At 41.4% G+C, this 19,718-nt stretch overlaps 1 protein-coding gene across 1 annotated transcript in view; it reads right to left on the reverse strand.

Annotated features, from left to right (window-relative positions):
• Positions 1–465: 465 nt before the first annotated feature.
• Positions 466–19,718, reverse strand: part of atad3 (ATPase family AAA domain containing 3) — a 71,499-nt gene continuing 52,246 nt past the window's right edge. The window contains exons 14-16 of the mRNA XM_073031905.1: positions 13,443–13,610; positions 9,757–9,865; positions 466–2,796 (exon numbers count right to left, since the gene is read on the reverse strand). Of these exons, the coding sequence (XP_072888006.1) occupies positions 2,632–2,796; positions 9,757–9,865; positions 13,443–13,610 (442 nt within the window). The 3' untranslated portion in view covers positions 466–2,631. The remainder of the gene's footprint in view (positions 2,797–9,756; positions 9,866–13,442; positions 13,611–19,718) is intronic.

Here is a 19,718-nt window from a genome sequence, read left to right on the forward strand (position 1 = left end):
TTGTCTTGAAGAATACCCTGGTGTTGGATGTTCAGTCATGGTCCAGAGAGGGGGACAGTATAACAGCTGACATTTAGCCTCTGCGTGGCAGAAGTCAATAAAACAGATTACAACAGCACTACCTTTTATCGTCGATTGATTTGCACAGCACTTGATGGAAAGCCCCATTTGGTAATTACTGGTGGAAACCTCTAGAAAGGTCTCAGTGGCCCTCTACACTAATTTGGTGTGGAGCCAAGAAATGGTCTTCCAAGGGAAAATTCGCCTCACCGGCAGTCAGATCTTCCTTGTATCCTATCTGTGGGAAATTCACCGTTGCACCAATTCGTCTGGATGCAATGTGTTAGGTAGCCAGTTCCATACTTAACAGTGACCATCTGTACGATAACAATTTCCTTTTCAACAATAACCAAATCTTTGTTTTTTTTTAAACAAAATAGCCTCTCTCAATTTCTCATTCTATCATTTTGTAATCTCATTTTATTAGATGAACAGGATTTACATGTTTAATCCAATAAAAAAGGATTTATCAAACTGAAATCATTCCATGTTGGAATATAGCGATGATGTTTTAAAAAACAAAGACAGAATCAGTTCCAACTTATAAAAGGAAATACAGGGTCTCCCACTGTAAGATTACCAGGATTGCTTCGACGATTAACAGAACATTTAGAATATATGCTACAGACCAGAAACCTCACTACCCTCTTGCCCAAACATGATTCAGTAGTATCACTGTACTTTCATTTCCCACAGAGTTTAGAGTTCTTAGTGGCAGTTCAGCACCATTGTGAAGGACAGAACATTGGGGTCACTAAGTATTACTTTGATCACATGGACACTTCCTTCTTTGGAGGCTAAGCTTTAAAATTGAGGCACATAACCACATTTTACAGGGTAAGCGTGCCAAATCCAAAACTAGACTTTCACCTAGCTCAACATCAACAAATAACCATATGTAGTCATCGGTCTAAACAGGATGAAACTGTTGGATTTAGGAAACCACAAACTGTCGCCTTAGCGTTTTCAGAGCTGAATTCGTAACCAACCCTCCCCACACTCTATGGGACTGATCCATAGGCAGCAGTGCACCAGGAGGAAGCTCATTATGGCCTTTTAGAAACAAATCCTTTTGTTTTATTAACGCTAAACACATAATAAGGCATTTCTTCCCTCAGTTCTTTGTTCTGGGCAGAAACCTTTGGAGGTCCTCTAGGTTGGAGATCAACAGCTGACTCAAATCTTTCACCATCAACAAGGAAGACAGAAGGCCAACTGTTTCTTTGCTCTGAAATACAGTGCATGGTTTTTTACTTTTTTCATTTAACTTTATATCAGTTTCACATTAAAATATATTCTCACTACAGACCAATAGATCTCAGCATTAACTATTAAGGGTGGCAACTTCAGAGGGTGCAGGATTGAAGGAAAAAGGCAGGAATGGTGGGGGCAGGGGGGGAGGAGGGATTTTCACTGTTTTTGGATAGTTTGAAGTTAATATTTTAATTAAACATTGGCTTTGGTCCAATGTAGACAGCAGCCAAGTTGGCATAGAACTGCAGTATATGACAGCATTTTAACCCTCTGAGTTAAGAGTAATATTTTCTATTTCTAGAACAAAACAGTCTGCCTGCAAATAATTCACCTCCAGCTAAAAAAAAGTCTGCAAAATTATTCCAAACTGAAAAGGGATAAATTAAATGTTTAATTTAAACAAATTTAATAGATTAAAATAATCTAAGTTATTTTAAATATTCATATTTAGAAGTTAATGGAAAGGATTAAATAAGGAAGCTGGTATTCTGACCTAATAAAGTCATCAGTAGGAATTCAAGAATCATATGGTTACTAAAGGGATGAACATGATTGCAAGACAAACAGGATCTGGCCAGCAGTCTCACTTTATTCCAGTGGGTTGTGTCAGTCAACGTGCCTCTATATGGCATTACAATAAGTTAGAATCTGCTTGGAAGAAGTCATCAGTTCTGGTTTACTTACAAAGTTCAGTAACTGTTTTATAATAGGTTTAATTTCTCCTCCTCAGAGTAAAACTCACCTAAACCAAAGATTTCCCAATCTTACCACTAATGGACTGTTGTACAATGTGAATCCCCATGATCTGTGTGAACTTTTACTGGAAAGTTACTGAAACTGTTCATTTCACGAAATGCATCTGAGGTAGGCAGTCAAAGGAATTCGGTCTTGAGCACGATGATTCTAATTGAAAATTAGAGTGATCAACATTTTGAAAGAAGGAACCCAGGAATAGAACTCACATCAATGCAAAACGTCTTCCAGTGGCAGATTTCACCATCCCAGTCTCGTCCCAGCCCAGAGTCCACTGCGAATAGCAGCCGCGAGGAGCTGTATGATGACATGGAACGTTGCTGAAACAGATCGACACACAGCATCGCCCTTTTGTTTTCCTCTCCAACATGCCATGTCCTCAGGTTCCGAGACAAGCAGCTGGAAACGTCTGCACGGTGCAGGCTGAACAGGTCAGGAACTGACTGCTCAAGCACCGGGCGTGAATAACCTTCGGGACTGGACAGTGTAAACTGATGCAGGTTTTGCGTTGGTGCTCAGCAGTTGAATTCAGGGATTCCTGGTGCAGAACCCTGCACCAAACACTCATACTGGTGTGCCCTCCGGTGGGTGCTGCTTGCCTTGCGATTTCTCCCCGCCCTCATTCTTCAACCACTCCATCTTCTGCTTGTGTTGGCCAATTGCATCGGTCACCCTGGAATCAATCATTGCTTCAGTCAGGACACCATCCTCTGAGGCATATGCTGCAGCCTGTAAAATATGACAAATGCAGCTGTCACTAACAATACACCAAAAATGGGTCCAATAAGATTAACAGAGAGACATTTAAATTTTTCCCTAAAATCTGTCTGGCACTGTTTTTGTTTCTCATAGACAGCGCCGCTCAAAGAAACCACAAGTTTTAGAAGTGAGCTTACTTAAAGGAAGCCTTTATTTTTAGTCAATTTAAGAATGTGTTCATTTCCAAATCTGTTCAATCCACTTCATTTCCTTTAATAAAACAAATGAATTAGAAAAGAATTGAGAGAAGGCAATACATGGCTAGGGAGTTACTGGGAGTGAAAGCAAAAAGCCAGAAGCAGCTGGTTTCAAAGAAACAGACCAGAAGGCATCACAGTTAAAAGATTCCAGCCAAAGATAAAATAAATGCAGAAGTTGGAAACCTAAAATAAAAACAAAAAAAATGTTGGAAACACTTTAGCAAGACGGGCAGCATTTAATGCAAAGAAAGACAGGAGTTAATGTTTCAGGTTGAAGACCCACTGTTAAAACTGGGAAAGAGATTCAATATAAAGATAGTTGCAGGAAAAAGTTCTGGGTACACAGCATAAAGGAAATATCTGTGCTATAGTGAGACCAGAATTACCATGGGATAAATTGTAGGGATTTTGGTCAAATGGGTTTATGGGGGAGCAGTTAGAATGTGGCAGCTCAGACAAAGAAGCTTAATTTAATAATAACAATAACAAGTACTTTATTGATCCTGAGTGGGAAATAAAGCAGAACGACTGGACATGCCCAGTGAGTTCCCGTAGCCTTCTTGGCTCTAAAAGATTCAGTGTCCTTTGGGTAATTACTTCTCAACTTGTTCTTTACCTTGTGATTGTGACACTGATGGGTCCTCAACCAGGGGAAATGAATGTTTACTCCGTTTCTTAAGTTCTAATGACCTCTGAAGAAACTGGAATCCAATTTTGAATACAATCTCGAGTTTACGTAGCACCACAAAGCACTTGCAAGACAAGATAATGAAGAATGAATTCACAGGCCCAGGGATCGTACAGAAAAAGTACATGGAGGTAGACGATCAGCAATAACCCTGATGAATGACAGAGACCACTCAAGAGGACAAATGGTCTACTCCCGCTCCTACCTCTGATGTTGTGTAACACTTACATACAGTTTATAAACTCTATCAGAACTTGGCACAGATCACCTCTCATTTCGCTGTTACAATCTCAGATTTGTCAAATATGAATTTTCATCGGAAATACACCTCAACTTCACCCATTCTTATTATTTTCTAAGTGTCCTGTAATAAATTGCAGGAGTTTTTAGTCAAATGGGTCTATTCCTTTAATATTAATGTTAGGCTACCTGGCCTATAGATCCCAATTTTTCTCTCTCTCTTGAAGTGTGGGGTTACATTTGCTCCTTCCCAGGGAATGGTTTTAGAATCTCTGTTACCTTCCAATGTGCCATCACCTTCACTGGCACCTTCTTCAAGCTATCAAGGTTTGGAGATTTAAAACACCCTCTGCCCCAGTAGTTTCTCTATTATTAAAGTTTTTTTAAAAAAAAATTAAGGCCAGTGCTTTTGTGCTCTTAATTCATGCTTAACCAATTTCATGCTCCACCATTTCCAGAAGATGTTCTGTTATTCTTTCGTCAGGACAGTCACTTCATTGCTCCTGCCTCAGCCTACAAGCTACATTTTGGTAGGACGAATCAAAATAGGACATACATGGTAAATGATAGGGCATTGAGGAATGCAGTAGGACAGAGTGATCAAGGAATAATGGTGCATGTTTCCCTGAAGGTGGAATCTCATGTGGATAGGGTGGTGAAGAAAGCTTTTGGTATGCTTGCCTTTATAAATCAGAGCATTCAGTATAGGAGTTGGGATGTAATGTTAAAATTATACAAGGCATTGATGAGGCCAAATTTGGAGTATCGTGTACAGTTCTGGTCACCGAACTATAGGAAAGATGTCAACAAAATAGAGAGAGTACAAAGGAGATTTACTAGAATGTTACCTGGGTTTCAGCACCTAAATTACAGAGAAAGGCTGAACAAGTTAGGTCTTTATTCTTTGGAGCGTAGAAGGTTGAGTGGGGTCTTGATAGAGGTATTTAAAATTATGAGGGGAATAAATAGAGTTGACGTGGATAGGCTTTTTCCATTGAGAGTCGGGGAGAATCAAACAAGAGGACTTGAGTTGAGAGTTAAGGGGCAAAAGTTAAGGGGTAACACGAGGGGGAATTTCTTTACTCAGAGAGTGGTAGCTGTGTGGAACAAGCTTCCAGTAGAAGTGGTAGAGGCAGGTTTGGTATTGTCAGTTTAAAAAAAAATTGGATAGGTATATGGACAGGAAAGGAATGGAATGTTATGGGCTGAGTGCAGGTCGGTGGGACTAGGTGAGAGTAAGCGTTCGGCACGGACTAGAAGGGCCGAGTTGGCCTGGTTCCGTACTGTAATTGTTATAAGAGATCTACTTGAGCTGTGCCTTGCTTACTTACATGAACGTGCTATGGAAGCAATTAACTGGAGGGCACTAGCCTGAGCCTAGCCATGTTCTCCAAAACTTTGGGAGTAGGGGGGTTCACTTAATGAGGAGCAGAAAAGCAAACTGATCTCTAGCTTGGGACCCTGAGACAGATTTCAGGTGAAAGCAAGAGAGTTATGAATATAGCATGAAACTTTAAATTTTAGAAGGGACATAGTATGGCCCAGCATCATTCAGGGCTGAGAGATATACCCACACACACTTCAGTTAAAGCAGGAATAACTGAAGCTAAGTAAGAGATCAGTTCAATGAAAAGCTGTTTATCTATCATGTCAACAACTCTAAACGCTACAAGATTTATTGCTTTAATTACAACTCCACACAGCACATCAATACATGCATTTAAAACTGAATCCAGCCATTTCAATTTTGATGAAATACTGAGTTGGATTTCATAGTAATAATGGTCATTTGTACAATACTACCTCTAAATTCTCACTGATTTATTCCTCAGAGATCTAGCTCAAATGGTTGTGTGCATTCATAACTAACATTTTAAAAACGATAAAGAGAAATCCCGTATAGGGAATTATAGTCATGCAACACATCCTTTATTTCCCCTCTGCCCACAAAAGTATTTGACAAAATGGCTCAAATTTTGAAAGAAAAGCAGAACAGCCCTGAATGAAGGAGGTCATAGTATCCATTATCAAAACTGCTGGCTTTGTACGTTGTTGATTCAATTGTTTCCCACTACTGGCAGGGACAAGACAGATGCTCACCACAAGACTCTTCAGATTTAGTTAAATTACAGGACATTAAGGAGCTGCAGTAATGACAATCAGTGGTAATTCTGGTATTGATGCCAGGATAAGATTCTCTGGGTTTAGGTACAAATGCTTTCAGAGTGTATGCTTGTAGAGTTGAGCTTGCAACCCAATTAATAAACAGTGTATAGCACGCCTATTTAATTTACTTATTTAGAAATACTTTCAGCCCAATCAGCCAGACGGCCCAGGAACCCAACCCTTCCCCAGCCATAGGAAAACTGACAATGACCAATGAACCTACCAGCCGGTATGTCTTTGGAGTGTGAGAGAGAGGGAGAGAGGGAGAGTGTGTGTGTGTGTGTGAGTGTGTGTGTGTGTGTGTGTGTGTGTGTGTGTGTGTGTGTGTGTGTGTGTGTGTGTGTGTGTGTGTGTGTGTGTGTGTGTGTGTGTGTGTGTGTGTGTGTGTAACCCCACACGTTGATGGGCGTTCACGCAAATCCCTCACGGGATTGAACTCTGAGCTGTGATAGTGTGCTACTATGCTACCGTAGCACCCATTAACCGCACAGGCCGATTTTTGGAAAGTGCCCAGCACAGTCAGCTCTAATAATTCGATAATAATTGGACAGGTAAATGACAAATGCATGTCACAGGTTTTTTTTTAAACAAGTGACTTGTTAGAAAAATAGCATACCACACTGCTGAAATGTTGTGCATGTTATATTTAACCATGTAAGGAATATAGACCTGTAGCTGCTCAGGCTTGTAATTCTCACAGTGAAGCAGCAACGACTATGATCATCTTATGTTGCACATGGGACATTTTTGATCCAGCACATCACCTACTCTCCATTCATTTCCCTCAAATGAAATGAAACCGTCTCTTCATTGGAATTAAAAATAATATCTAGGAAAAGTGTTCCAAATGCAATTCAAAAAGCTTCATGTGAGCAGTATACTTATTCCAATCTTTGAGATAATTAAAATCACCAGTATTGATCACTTCAATAATTACCATCTAATTTATTACCAGCACAGACTTGCCTACAAAGTACTGAACCAAATAAAAAAATCAGTTTAAAAGGTTTGGAATAGTGAAAAACAAAATCTCACTCAACTGACGCCTTATTCCTTAGCCCATTAAATTTCTCATAAGATAAACTAATCTGAGCTCGACTGTTCATGACAGAAACGTTATGAGACGACCCTGTCTACAGCTGAGTTCTGCCTCTTTAGCTCTTGGAGTCAGAGAGGTTCCACCTACCCTCCTGTGAAGAAAGACAACCACCAGGTAGCTCATTTACAATGGTCGGTTATGCTGGCTCAGAATGCAATCAGCACCATTAACCAGGCCAATGAATAAATCGGGGTTTCAGTGCCGATCCAGGCTGCTTCAGTGACAGCAACCACAAGTGATTCACAGAAAGACTACCTGTGGAAACTCTTATCATGCATTACATTGAATTTCCACCTGTCCACCAGAGCAATTAAAACTCTTAATGTAGTATGTGAAAAGGAGTTTTGAGTCCTTTGCGTTACACCAACAGATAGGCTGTCATTTATCTCACACACACTGCCAACAAACAAAGTGATTATGGCTGTGAAGCAATTTTCAGTGTTGGTGTTTTATGGATCTCACTAATCAAAAGAAAGTACTTTCCTTTGACCATGCTTGCCTTTTAGATTAAAAACCATAATAAGACTCTACAGGATAGGAGGAGGATTAAGGCCATTTGGATCATGTCTGCTCTGCCATTTGATGATGGCTGATTTATTTTCCCCTCAACCCCATTCTCCTGCCTTCTCCCCATGACCTTTGACTCCTTTACTAATCAGCCTCCACTTTGGATATACCCAATGAACTGACCTCCACAGCTTCAAAGATTCAACACCTTCTGGCTGACGTTACTCCCCATCTAAAGGGATGTCCTTCTACTCTTGAGGCTGTGCCCTCTGGCCCAAGACTCTCCCACAACCAGAAACATCATCATCTGCATGACCACTGAGATCCCCACCCCATTCTTCTAAGCTCCCGCAAGAACAGGCCCAGAGTTATCAAACACTCCTCACAGGTTAACTGGGGCCGAGCACTTGGGAGGATTTTGCTCGGTCTCTTGCGAGGCTCATTCCTCTCCCTGTGGCACTGAGGCTGTGAACTGCTCCACGGCCGTCATCTCTGCGAGTATCGCGGCATTTTTGCCCCACTAATACGATGAACTGAGATCGAGACTTGGGCCCACTCCAGCTGCCCTGGGGAGCGGATCTAAGGACTCAATCTGTCGTTTACTCCAATTGTTTGCATGGTGGCTGGGCGTGGGGCGTGTGGGGCATTTCCCCCTTTCTCAGTGCAGTGGTTATGATCTTTGTTTTTTTAAAAACTGGGTTATTCGGGGCTCTTGCTTTGAGTCTGCCTGTAAGCAAACAAATCTCAAGGTGTATAACTTATATATTCTTTGATAATAAATTATTTTTAATCTTGAATCTTTTACTCCCAGGATCATTCTCATAAACCTTCTCTGGACCCTTTCTGTTGCCAGCATATCTTTCCTTAGATATGGGGTGCAAAACCGTTTACAATACTCCAAATGTGGGCTGACCAGTGCTTCAGCATTACACTCTTGCTTTTATATTCTGGAAACGAATGCTATCATTGCATTTGCCTTCCTTACTACCAACTGAACTTGCAAGGTAACCTTTAGGGAATCCTACACTAGGACTCCCAAGTCCCTTTGCACCTCCGATTTCTGAAGGGACACATTCAATGGTTTAAGAACAGCTTCTATCCCTCTGCCATCAGATTTCTGAATGGACAGTGAACCAACCCATGAACATCTTAATATTTTTGCACTACTTATTTATTTTAATTATTTTAAAGACACATTTATTATTGTAATCTACAGTATTTTTAATGTATCTTTTAATGTTGCATATCACCAAATTTCATGATCTGTGTCAGTAATATTAAACCCAATTCTAATAATGAAATAAAACAAACTATTACAGCCAGGCGTTGGCCTTCAAAGTTCTGCTACCTTCATTCCCTGAGAAGATGATAGCAAAATCTGCCAACAATTCAGAGATCTTCAATCATGCTCATCTGAAGAGCCAACAGTTTTGGATTACTTGTGAGAACAGATTGCAGTTTTGACAGAGGTTTCCTGCCTCAGCTCAATATGCTCTATAATCTGCTCTCCTTCTGTTAAGACTGGTGGGCTCTTATTTCAAAATACATTAATGCCAATGCACTGGTATTTTTAGATCCAAGTCATTAATTTTCCATTAACCTATGTCAGCAGTAAATATACATAAAAGTGTTAATAATAAGGCACAGGTGGGAAGAGTTAATCCAAAATGGCACGTGAGCAAGAATCCAGTGCGACATTCAACTCTGTTAAAGCAGAGAGTAGTCAGGAACTAACACTGTAGGGAGAAAATGTAACTAAGCAAAACTGTTTCCGTGATACATCATTTGACATGGGAGAAACAGCTATGTCATGATGCTGAAAAAGAAGGACATCTGTTTGAGAGTCAGAGAGAGAGAGACACACACACAAAGAGCGGGAAAGCAAAAGGGAGACTAATTATTATGCACAAGAACTTTATTTACTCTTCTTGATCAAACAATGGCAAACTAAATATTTCCACAAAAAAAAATTCAAGTGTATTTAATGTATTGAGCATTCAAGTAACGCAAGAATTAAATAAAAGCCATACCTGCCAGGCCACTCCCAGCTTGGAGATCTCTCTACCCGACATCCCTTCAGTAAGCAACGCAAGTTCGGAGCATTTCTTGCTATAGTCAAACTGGGCCACTTTCAGGCGCCTGTGAAGTAGAGTTAGATGGTGACTGGGTGCTGTGAATAACAGAATTAGGACATTTGGCCCATCACGTTTGCTCCACCATCCAATCGTGGCTGATTTATTATCCCTCTCAATCCCAATTTTCCTGTCTTCTCCCTGCAGTGTTTGACACCCTTATTAATCTAGAACCTGTAAGCCTCCACTCTAAATATACCCAATGACTTTGACTTACTGTTGTCTGTAGCAATGAATTTAGCTTCAGGCTAAAAAAAAAATCCTCATCTCTGTTCTAAAGGGATTTTTTTTATTCAGAGGCTGTGCCCTCTGGTCCTAGAACATCCCACTATAGGAAACATGCCCACTCTATCTAGGCCGTTCAATATTAAATTGGTCATTTATGTGCAGCCAATTTCTTCAAGTTTAACTTTCACCTGACATGTGCATTTTTGCTGTTTAGCATTCAGCACTTGCTCATTCAAGCCTGGGGATTAATCTCATAAAATGAGGCAGGGAGCCTTGAGACATGGCATTCAGCTCTTACACTGGAACAGTTTTATGACAGAGGTATATCCTGTACAGAACAAGTGCCTGAACCTTTCTTGTACCCAGGGCGTCTCAAAGATGCTTCAACAAATTTTTGCACATTAATAAAATGAATAACCTGTTATCAGGAATGATGGCTAAGGATTATATAGCAGCCGTAACACTAAACCGAACTCTTCTCGCTGTAGCATCTACCTACCTGAATGGGCAGTTTTTGTGTGTTTAATCTGAGAGTCAAAACAATTGACAACACAGTACACTGCACTTATTGTGCTTAAACCACAAAGCAGGTCTTGACTGGGTCGAGTGGTTTTAAAGACTAAGGTTGCAGCTTTCATAATGGGGCTTGGAGCGACGGAGGATGAGAGGTGACCTGATAGAGGTGTATAAGATGATGATGGGCATTGATCATGTGGATAGTCAGAGGCTTTTTTCCCCAGGGCTGAAATGGTTGCCACAAGAGGACACAGGTTTAAAGTGCTGGGGAGTAGGTACAGAGGAGATGTCAGGGGTAAGTTTTTTTACTCAGAGAGTGGTGAGTGCGTAGAATGGGCTGCCGGCGACGGTGGTGGAGGCGGATACAATAGGGTCTTTTAAGAGACTTTTAGATAGGTACATGGAGCTTAGAAAAATAGAGACTATAGGTAAGCCTAGTAATTTCCAAGGTAGGGACATGTTCGGCACAACTTTGTGGGCAGAAAGGTCTGTATTGTGCTGTAGAGGTTTTCTATGCTTATACCAGCTGTAACCAGAGCATTTCGCACACAAAGAGATAAACTGATCTTAACTGCCCACTTAAGAAGTCACAACTTATCCAGATGCTGATGGTTAGGTTTGCTCTTGCTACAAAGCTGACGCCATTCAAAATCCAGTGGCCTTCATTGTACCTTCCAACAGTCACCCCACGACTATTCAGTACACTGCCGACTGATCAAGCTGAACTCTGGATTTTAAAATTCTCATTCTTTTCACCCACATCAGTCTTTATCCCACACCTACAGTACTGTGCAAACATCTCAGGCACATTTATATAGCTAGGGTGTCTAAGACATCCTTCGCTCCCACCAGATTTCCAAACTCTCCACTCCACTTTGACAAATACAGTACTGTGCACCCTAGCTGGATACAGTATATGCACCCAAGACTTTTACACAGTACTGCACACCATCTCCTTTCCTCACTAAGTCTAGTTTGTACTACTTTGTCAGGTACCTCCTGCACACCACCATTGTGAAGTCTGGTTATTTGAGACACTGTCTGTCGCCTTCCTGTCAGTTTGAACCAGTCTGACCATTCTCCTCTGACCTATCTCATTAACAAGGCAATTTTGCCCACAGAACTAGGTGTTTCTTGCACCATTCTCTCTAAACTATAGAGATTGTTGTGTGTGGAATATCTCAGGAGATAGAGTTTCTGAAATACTCAAACCACCCCATCTGGCACCAACAAACATTCCATGGTCAAAGTCACTTAGATCACATTTCTTCCCCGTTCTGATGTTTGTTCTGAACAACAAAGCAACCTGGTGATCATGTCTGCATCCTTTTATGAATTGAGTTGCTCCCACATGATTGGCTGATTAGATATTTGCATTAATGAGGTGTACAGGCGTAGCTAATAAAGTGGACACTGGATGAATATAGTTCTGAAGGGGGTAAGTGACTAACCCACAGAACTGAGGGCACTTGCTCTATCACTGGCAGGCACGTATTTACCCATCAATGCCCAAACTCTTAAATTCCCTTCCTCAATTAGAACCTGCAGTATCATTCAGTCCTTTGACCAACTGGTCAAATTGTCTGTATTTTGTTAGGCACTCGTCCTTTGAAGCACCTGGAGTTATTTCTGCTACTTTAAAAGCATTTATAAATTAGAATTGCTATTGTTACAGTCGGCTACTCATCGAACAAATCAAAATGTAGTTGTATGAAAACTCATTGCCCTTTTCAGGATTCAGGATTGTGTAAAGTCATTTTCTGAATACAAGTGTAAAGGAGAACAAAATAATTGTCACTCAAGATCTGATGCAACACAAGAAAAATTACGATAAAGAACATAATAATAATACTTAAAGGATGTCTGTACATAAGGTGACCCTGACCGGAAAGATAAAGTGGTGTTGGTGGGGGGCGTAAAGGAGTGGGTTAGTGGGTGGAGGCATTGATCAGCCATACTGCTTGAGGGAAGTAACTGTTTCTTTTTTGTTTTGAGTCTGGTGGTCCTGGTGTGAATGCCACGTAGCCTCCTCCCTGACGGGAGCGGACAAACAGTCCACGAGCAGGGTGGGAGGGAGGGGGAGCATCCTTCATCATGTCACCGGCACTTTGGTGATGGATTTCAGCTTTCGGTGAAATGAACAAACAAGTGAAAAACGACAGCTATGAACTTCACCCTGATGCTCGATTCCTTGACACCTTTCAATGGAAAGATCAGATCCTTCACTTTCCTTCACATAGGCGAACAATTCAGGAGAACAATATAGGGAAAAGGGACATTAAGGAATTACGTGTGTAAATGAAATGATATTTCAATAGTTCTACTCATAACTTTTATCTATTAAACAGATTAGCAAGGGGGTGATGAATCTTTGGAATCTGTTGTCACAGGCAGCTGTCTTATGTATATTTAAGGCAGAGGTTGTTAGATTCTCGCCTGGTCAGGGTATGAAGGGATATTATGGGGGTTGGGGAGGAAGGAAGGAGATTAGGGCTGAGAGGAAAATTGGATCAGCCATGATGAAATGGTGGAGCAGACTCAATGGATCAAACGGCCTGATTCGACTCCTATATCTTATGGTCTTATTACAAAAAACCAGCTCAAATGTAGGGCATGTCAGACTGGAGCAGTAAATGGCAGGCCCTCCAGTCTCTGCCCATCACAACAGAAACTCCAGTAACACACCTTGAGAGACTTTCTCTCTCAAGGAAGGTAGGCTAAAATGGGGCGGGGAGGCAGGAAGAAAAATCGGAAAAGTAAACATAAATAAAAGTAAGCAGGAATAGGAGCACCACATGAGACCCCATCGTGGTCCTCCAAACACAAGTTAGAGCACGTACTGTTTTCCCTCTGTGGCAGGTTGCAGGACATATTTGTCAAAATATAGCCGGACCAGCCGCTCCCTCTCCTCTAACCCTGGTAGGCCGAAGTTAACAATTTCATCAACACGATCGTTGATTGCCCAGTCAAACTGTTCCGGCTGATTGCTTGCTAACACCAGCATAAACCTGTCAGGAAAAGCAGACGAGACATTAATAGGTACAAAGCCCAGAGACCTAGAATATAAAAACAAGGATGTCATGCTCAGGCTTTATAAGGCATGGGTCAGACAACATTTGGAGTTACGGGCTCCATATCAAAGGAAAGATGTGGTGGCACAAGAGAAGACCCAGAGGAAATTTACGTGAATGATCCCAGGAATGAAAAAGTTAACATATGAGGAGCACTTGATGGTTCTGGGCCTCTACTCACCGGAGCTCAGAAGAGTGACAGGGAATCTCATTGAAACCTACTGGGGGGGGGGGGAGGGAAGGGGGGAGAGAGGGGGAGAGGGAGGTGTGTGTGTGTGTATGTATATTTATATATATATATATGTTCCCAACAGAAGGGGAGTCCAGGTAGGACCAGAGGGCAGAGCCTCAGAATAGAAGGGTGTCCTTCTAGAACACAGACGAGGAAGAATTTTTTTTAGCCAGATGCTGGGGAATTTGTTACCACAGGTAGCTGTGGAGGCAAAGTCATTGGCTATATTTAGACTGGAAGTTGATAGGCTCTTGATTAGTAAGGGCATCAAAGGTTTCAGGGTGAAAGCAGGAGAACTGGGTTGAGAGGGAAAATATATCAGCCAGGGCCGAATGGCAGTGCAGAAACGGCCAAATTTTGCACCTATGTCTTACGGTCTTTGATATTGTTCAAAAATAAAAATCGGAAAAAAAGAATCGATAAAAGCAGGCACCACTGTACAATTGATTGCAATGTTTCAAAGCATTTAGTGTGCTTCTCACATTTATTCTGAAATGAAATAATTATCCCTGGTGAGGCTTAAAATTCATCTTTCATCCGACCATTCTCTATATCAGTTACAATAAAATAAACACAACAAAGCTGTCAAACAGCAGCACTCATGAGAAAATGTACAGAATGAACTTTGTTAATATTTTAAAGAAACACAGAAGATTTACAGATGGGAATTTTGCAAGCAGTGTTAGAATTGGGCCAGGAAACTAAAAATGGATGAGATCATTACCATGGATTTTAGATATGTTGTCAGTCTCCAATGAAGTGAATTTAAGTATTAATCCAGTCCTCAGCATTTTCAAAAACTACATTATCACTGACAGCTCATGAAGTATAACTGGGGTTAGGCAGAATTCACATAATGCCTGTATTAAATGGAGGGGCGGAGCACAGTTAAGATGGCGCTAAACGGTGACTCCTTTGCTTGCATCTTCCAAAACAGCTCTATATCTATCTTTGATATCTCTTCCCCTGCCCCCCCCCCCAGGGTTCTTTTGAAGACCCTGACCTGGAGTCGCATTCTGACTGGTTCTCTGCGGGAATGGAACACGCTCTCAGGGTCCCATGACCGGCCACTTTTTTCTATCCCAAGGACACGGCCTAGAAGACTGGCATGCCTTCAGGATTCCAGATTTTCCTGGCTCTGGAGACGTGCTGGTTCTAGGCTGGTGCCCCTGACTGAGGCGTCACGGGAGAACATGGAATGTCAGGAGCAGCAGGTTAGCTGCCATGGTTGTGTGTCCAGAGATCTGCACCATTTTGGGCAGGAAACGACGTGACGGACTGAAACATCGTAAATCAGCCAGTTGTTTTATGTCTCCCCTCTCACTGTGAAACGGGGACACCTCTTTTTCCCTTATTAGGAGGGAGAGGGAGAGGGAGGAGGGAGGAGGGAGAGAGAGAGAGAGAGAGGGAGAGAGGGAGAGAGAGAGAGAGAGAGAGAGAGAGAGAGAGAGCCTGTGGTATGTTGAATTACTGGGTGAATGCGTAGTCTTTGGGGTACTGCAAGTCTGTGTCTTTATCAATATATTCGGTGGAGGGTGCTGATGCTTTTTGCTGGTGGGGGGGTCATCGCTTTGCTGTTGCTTGTGCGTGGGAGGGGCTTTGGGGTTCTAACGTTTAACTGTCATTCATTCTTTGGGGTACTCTCTGTTTTGTGGATGTTTGCGGAAAAAAAAGAATTTCAGGATGTATATTGTATACATTTCTCTGACATTAAATGTACCTATTGAAGTACAGGCGTCCCCCACTTTATGAACGTTCGCTTTACGACATTTCACTTTTACGAAAAGCCTACGTTAGTACCTGTTTTTGCTAACTGAAAGAGGATTTTCGCTTTTACGAAAACAGACGCCCGCTTTAAACTTGTGTTTACCCCAAGAAAGACTACCATGACCCTGAAGCCTTGCACGGGCAGGTGTGTGCGCATGCGTGTACGTGCCGATTTTTTTCTACAAATCGGTTTTGGCTCAACCTTTGAGATTCTGGTAAGTGAAACTACACTTTACATACAATATTTCTACTTTATATAGGCTGTGTGTTTATCATATCATTCCTGCTTTTACTATATGTTCGAGTTATTTTAGGTTTTATGTGTTATTTGGTATGATTTGGTAGGTTATTTTTTGGGTCTGGAAACACTCAAAAATTTTTCCCATATAAATTATTGGTAATTGCTTCTTCACTTTACACCATTTCGACTTACAAACTGTTTCATAGGAACGCTCTACCTTTGGATAGCGGGGGGAAACCTGTAATCAATAGAATTAAAAATGTTTTGCAAAATCTGTGTTTTGTTTAGAGTGTGCACTTTGAGATACAAAAATGCTGGTAAAATATTAGTCTGTTGCTCATAGTGGGGGAGATTTGATGGTAATGTATACACTACTCTGCGGAAGCCTTAGGCACTTATACATTATATAGCTATGGTGCCCAAGGCTTTTGCACAATACTATAATAATTTTATGTATTGCATTGTACAGCTGCCAAAAAAAACAAATTTCATGACACGTGAGTGATGACAAACCTGATTCTGATATGGGTCTCCATTGCGGACTGAGTGGGAAGGGTTGGGGCAGGGGAAGGGGAACGGAGAGGGGAGGGAGCGAGAAGCACCAAAGAGACATTCTGTAATTCTCAATAAACCAATTGATTAGAATCAAATGACCTTGCCCGGTGTCTCAGGGCTGGGTGTGTCTCCACCCACGCCACCCCCACACCACTCCGGGTCTCCTTCTCTGCAACCTGTCTCGCACCTCTCCCGCAGCTTAGGACTTTTGCATAGTACTAATAATGCAACATTAAAACTGCTGGTTTAATAGAAATATTTTCTCTGAAGACCGGCGCTAATGGAGAGAATTAAAGCACAGACTCCTAGCAAGTGGGCCATTTTGTTCTGAGATGTTATAAAATAGGAATCTTTTCAGTTAAGTGGCTATTAATAGCTGCAGTTGATTGGCAAGATGAAGAATGATATTCAGTGAAGGAAAATCATAGAGATGCGGCATGCAAGAGGTCTTTAAGCTTAATAACAAAATGCATCCAGCCGTAAATTTCACAGAAAAATCATTACAATATAATTGCTTAGCACAGCATCTTTTATGAGGAATTTTTCTCCTCCCCATGAGTGACGTTGCTTGCTGGGATGATGATTCCACAAGAACCGACCACACTCCAGCATCTGATAGAAAGAGCAACTTCTACATGAAGCCTACACAGAAGGGGTAGAGGGTGGTGTGAGTCGAGAGAAGTAAATGATGCTGACACAACTAGAGCTTCTTAAAAAGAAAGTCAAAATGTATGGTGATGTTGGTAAATAGAGATATTTAACTGAACATTTATAAGTGTTTTTTTTTAAGAAACTGCACTCTGCTTCACAATCAACAGAAAATGCCCCATCAATGGCATTTAAGGCATGAAGATTAAGTGGCTTGGAAAGCAATTATCAGCTGTCGCAGAGTTCACACAAACAGAGTGCACCGTGGAAGAGAGAGAGAGAGAGAGCGAGAGAGCAAGAGAGAGCGAGAGAGCGAGAGAGCGAGAGAGCGAGAGAGCGAGAGAGAGAGAGAGAGAGAGAGAGAGAGACACACACACGCACACACACCTACCTACCTACCTGATCTCAGCAAGTCAGACAACATCAATGGAGGGGAATAAACAGTTAACATTCAGGCCGAAACCCTTCCTGAGGAAATTAATAATGTGGATTCTTAAGCTTGTGTATTTAGTATGGTAGAGGAAGGAAATGGGGCACAGCCTTTTGCATTGTAGTGGTTCAAGATAGCAATGGATATTTAAAATTATCAATGCTTTGCTGTTCAGTGCAAAAAGAGAGTAATTTCTAAATGCTGAAATAGTTGCCATCTAAACTGGAATCCAAGTTTAAAGATTGTTAAAATTTCAGAGGCAAAAGAAATTGAAAAAAAAAAGCAATGCTAGCCCAGAAAACAAATTTGAAATAAAAGCAACACACACAAAATGCTGGTGGAACGCAGCAGGCCAGGCAGCATCTATAGGGAGAAGTACAGTCGACGTTTCGGGCCGAGACCCTTCGTCAGGACTAACTGAATTTCCAGCATCTACAGATTTCGTTTGCGTTTTTACATTTGAAATAAATGCTGGAGGTCATTGATGTCAAATGCTAACTCTTGCATCTCTCCACAGATGCTGCCTGACTGAGTAAGCTTTAGGACAGGAAATCAAGGTAGAGATGTTATGCTACAGCAAGGCAAAGCCCCGATAAGAGTACATATGGATCTACACTCTGCAGGGAGGAAATTCAAAGTTGAATTGACTGAAAACTGAGATCTCAATTGATTGAACAAATAAGATATAGACAGTCAGGAGTAAAGAACCCCTTTTTAAAAAAAACTGTCCCCAAAAAAAGGCAACTGGTGCAGTGCTGAGGCCCAGAATGCACTTCACCAGATTCGTCAGCGAAAGCCTGGATGCATTGAAATGTTGTCCACAAAATGCAATTTAAAATCACCTGTTTAACACAGACATTAAAACCTAAGGGGTTTATAGACTTGAATGTTTATTCCCTCCCCCAATGACTAGGAGGAAGGCCTTACACCACGTGCTTATCAAAACAGAATTTAAACCCAATCTTGAAAAACCCACAAAAAATGGCTGTTGATTTTGTATGAAAAGCCACTTTAATTGTACTCAGTTTTGAGTGGTCAAGGGCATCACCTTCAGCTTCTGCCCTAAATGCTCATCGGATAGTAAGCGGGATTTTTCTTGTCTGTGAGGCACAGCTCCACAATGGGTAAAGTTGCTGACTCACTAGGGGGAACAGCTTTACAAGTACTTAATAGATCCAATCTTCGTCAAGGAGAAAATCTCCGAAGGAAGTCAATACTCCAAGCTGCCCAGCAAATCGATTTGGCAGCACAGATGTAGCCTGCAAAGAAGTGTAACTCTGCAGTAGAGAAGAGAAGCAATAAAATGCTCTGCTTTTAACATGTAGCTCACTGTAAACCAATTCATTACTGCTCAAACACTATGTTCAAATAAATAACCTGACATGCTACATTTCAAACAAACTTTTAAACTGTTGTTAGCTTCTGCAACGATGCAAGTTCAGGATTAACACAGCTGCAGACCTTTGGGCTTTTCTGAATCAACAGGTTTCAAGGCTGTTATCATGCTCATTATAAACACTTTACATGATAGCTAATATTTTATTACGTGGAGATAGAAAACGGAACAGGCCCTTGCGATGTATAGAGCCATGCTGCTCAGCAACCCGCCAATTTTAAACCTAGCCTAATCACAGGACAATTTACAAGGACCAATTAACCTGCTAACCAGAGGAATCCCATCAGAGTTCTTATGCTCTTACGGGAAGAACGTACAAGTCTTCAAGAGGACGCTGGAATTGAACTCCGACACCCCGAGCTATAATAGCATTGTGTTAACTGTGGCACCCCATCATTATCTAGCCAATGAAGGAAAGGCTATTGGTTGTGAACGAGAAGAGGTACATGCATGAATCCAAGACAAAGGTTCAGGTGCTCCTCAATTCTTTTGTGCATTGTTAAGTCATTTTGCCCTCCTCTTTGCAATACCCTGAAGCAAAGTGGACACCTCTCCTGGAAAACCCCTCAGCTGTGCTCCATAATGAGGAATTAACTCGTCACCCCAACTCCAAGCCTTCTTGAATAGGCTTTTGCATTAGGGTCCAGATGATTGTTCTTTTTAAAAAAAAATTTTCCCCCCTGTACTTTTAGCTTTCTTCATGCTTCCTTACATTTGGATAATCACCAGTTTGTCTTAAAAACTGTTAGTGACTTGTAGTGCATTTGGTTCTATAT

This window comes from Hemitrygon akajei, chromosome 29 (assembly GCF_048418815.1).
Source record: "Hemitrygon akajei chromosome 29, sHemAka1.3, whole genome shotgun sequence".
Lineage (NCBI taxonomy): Eukaryota > Metazoa > Chordata > Chondrichthyes > Myliobatiformes > Dasyatidae > Hemitrygon > Hemitrygon akajei.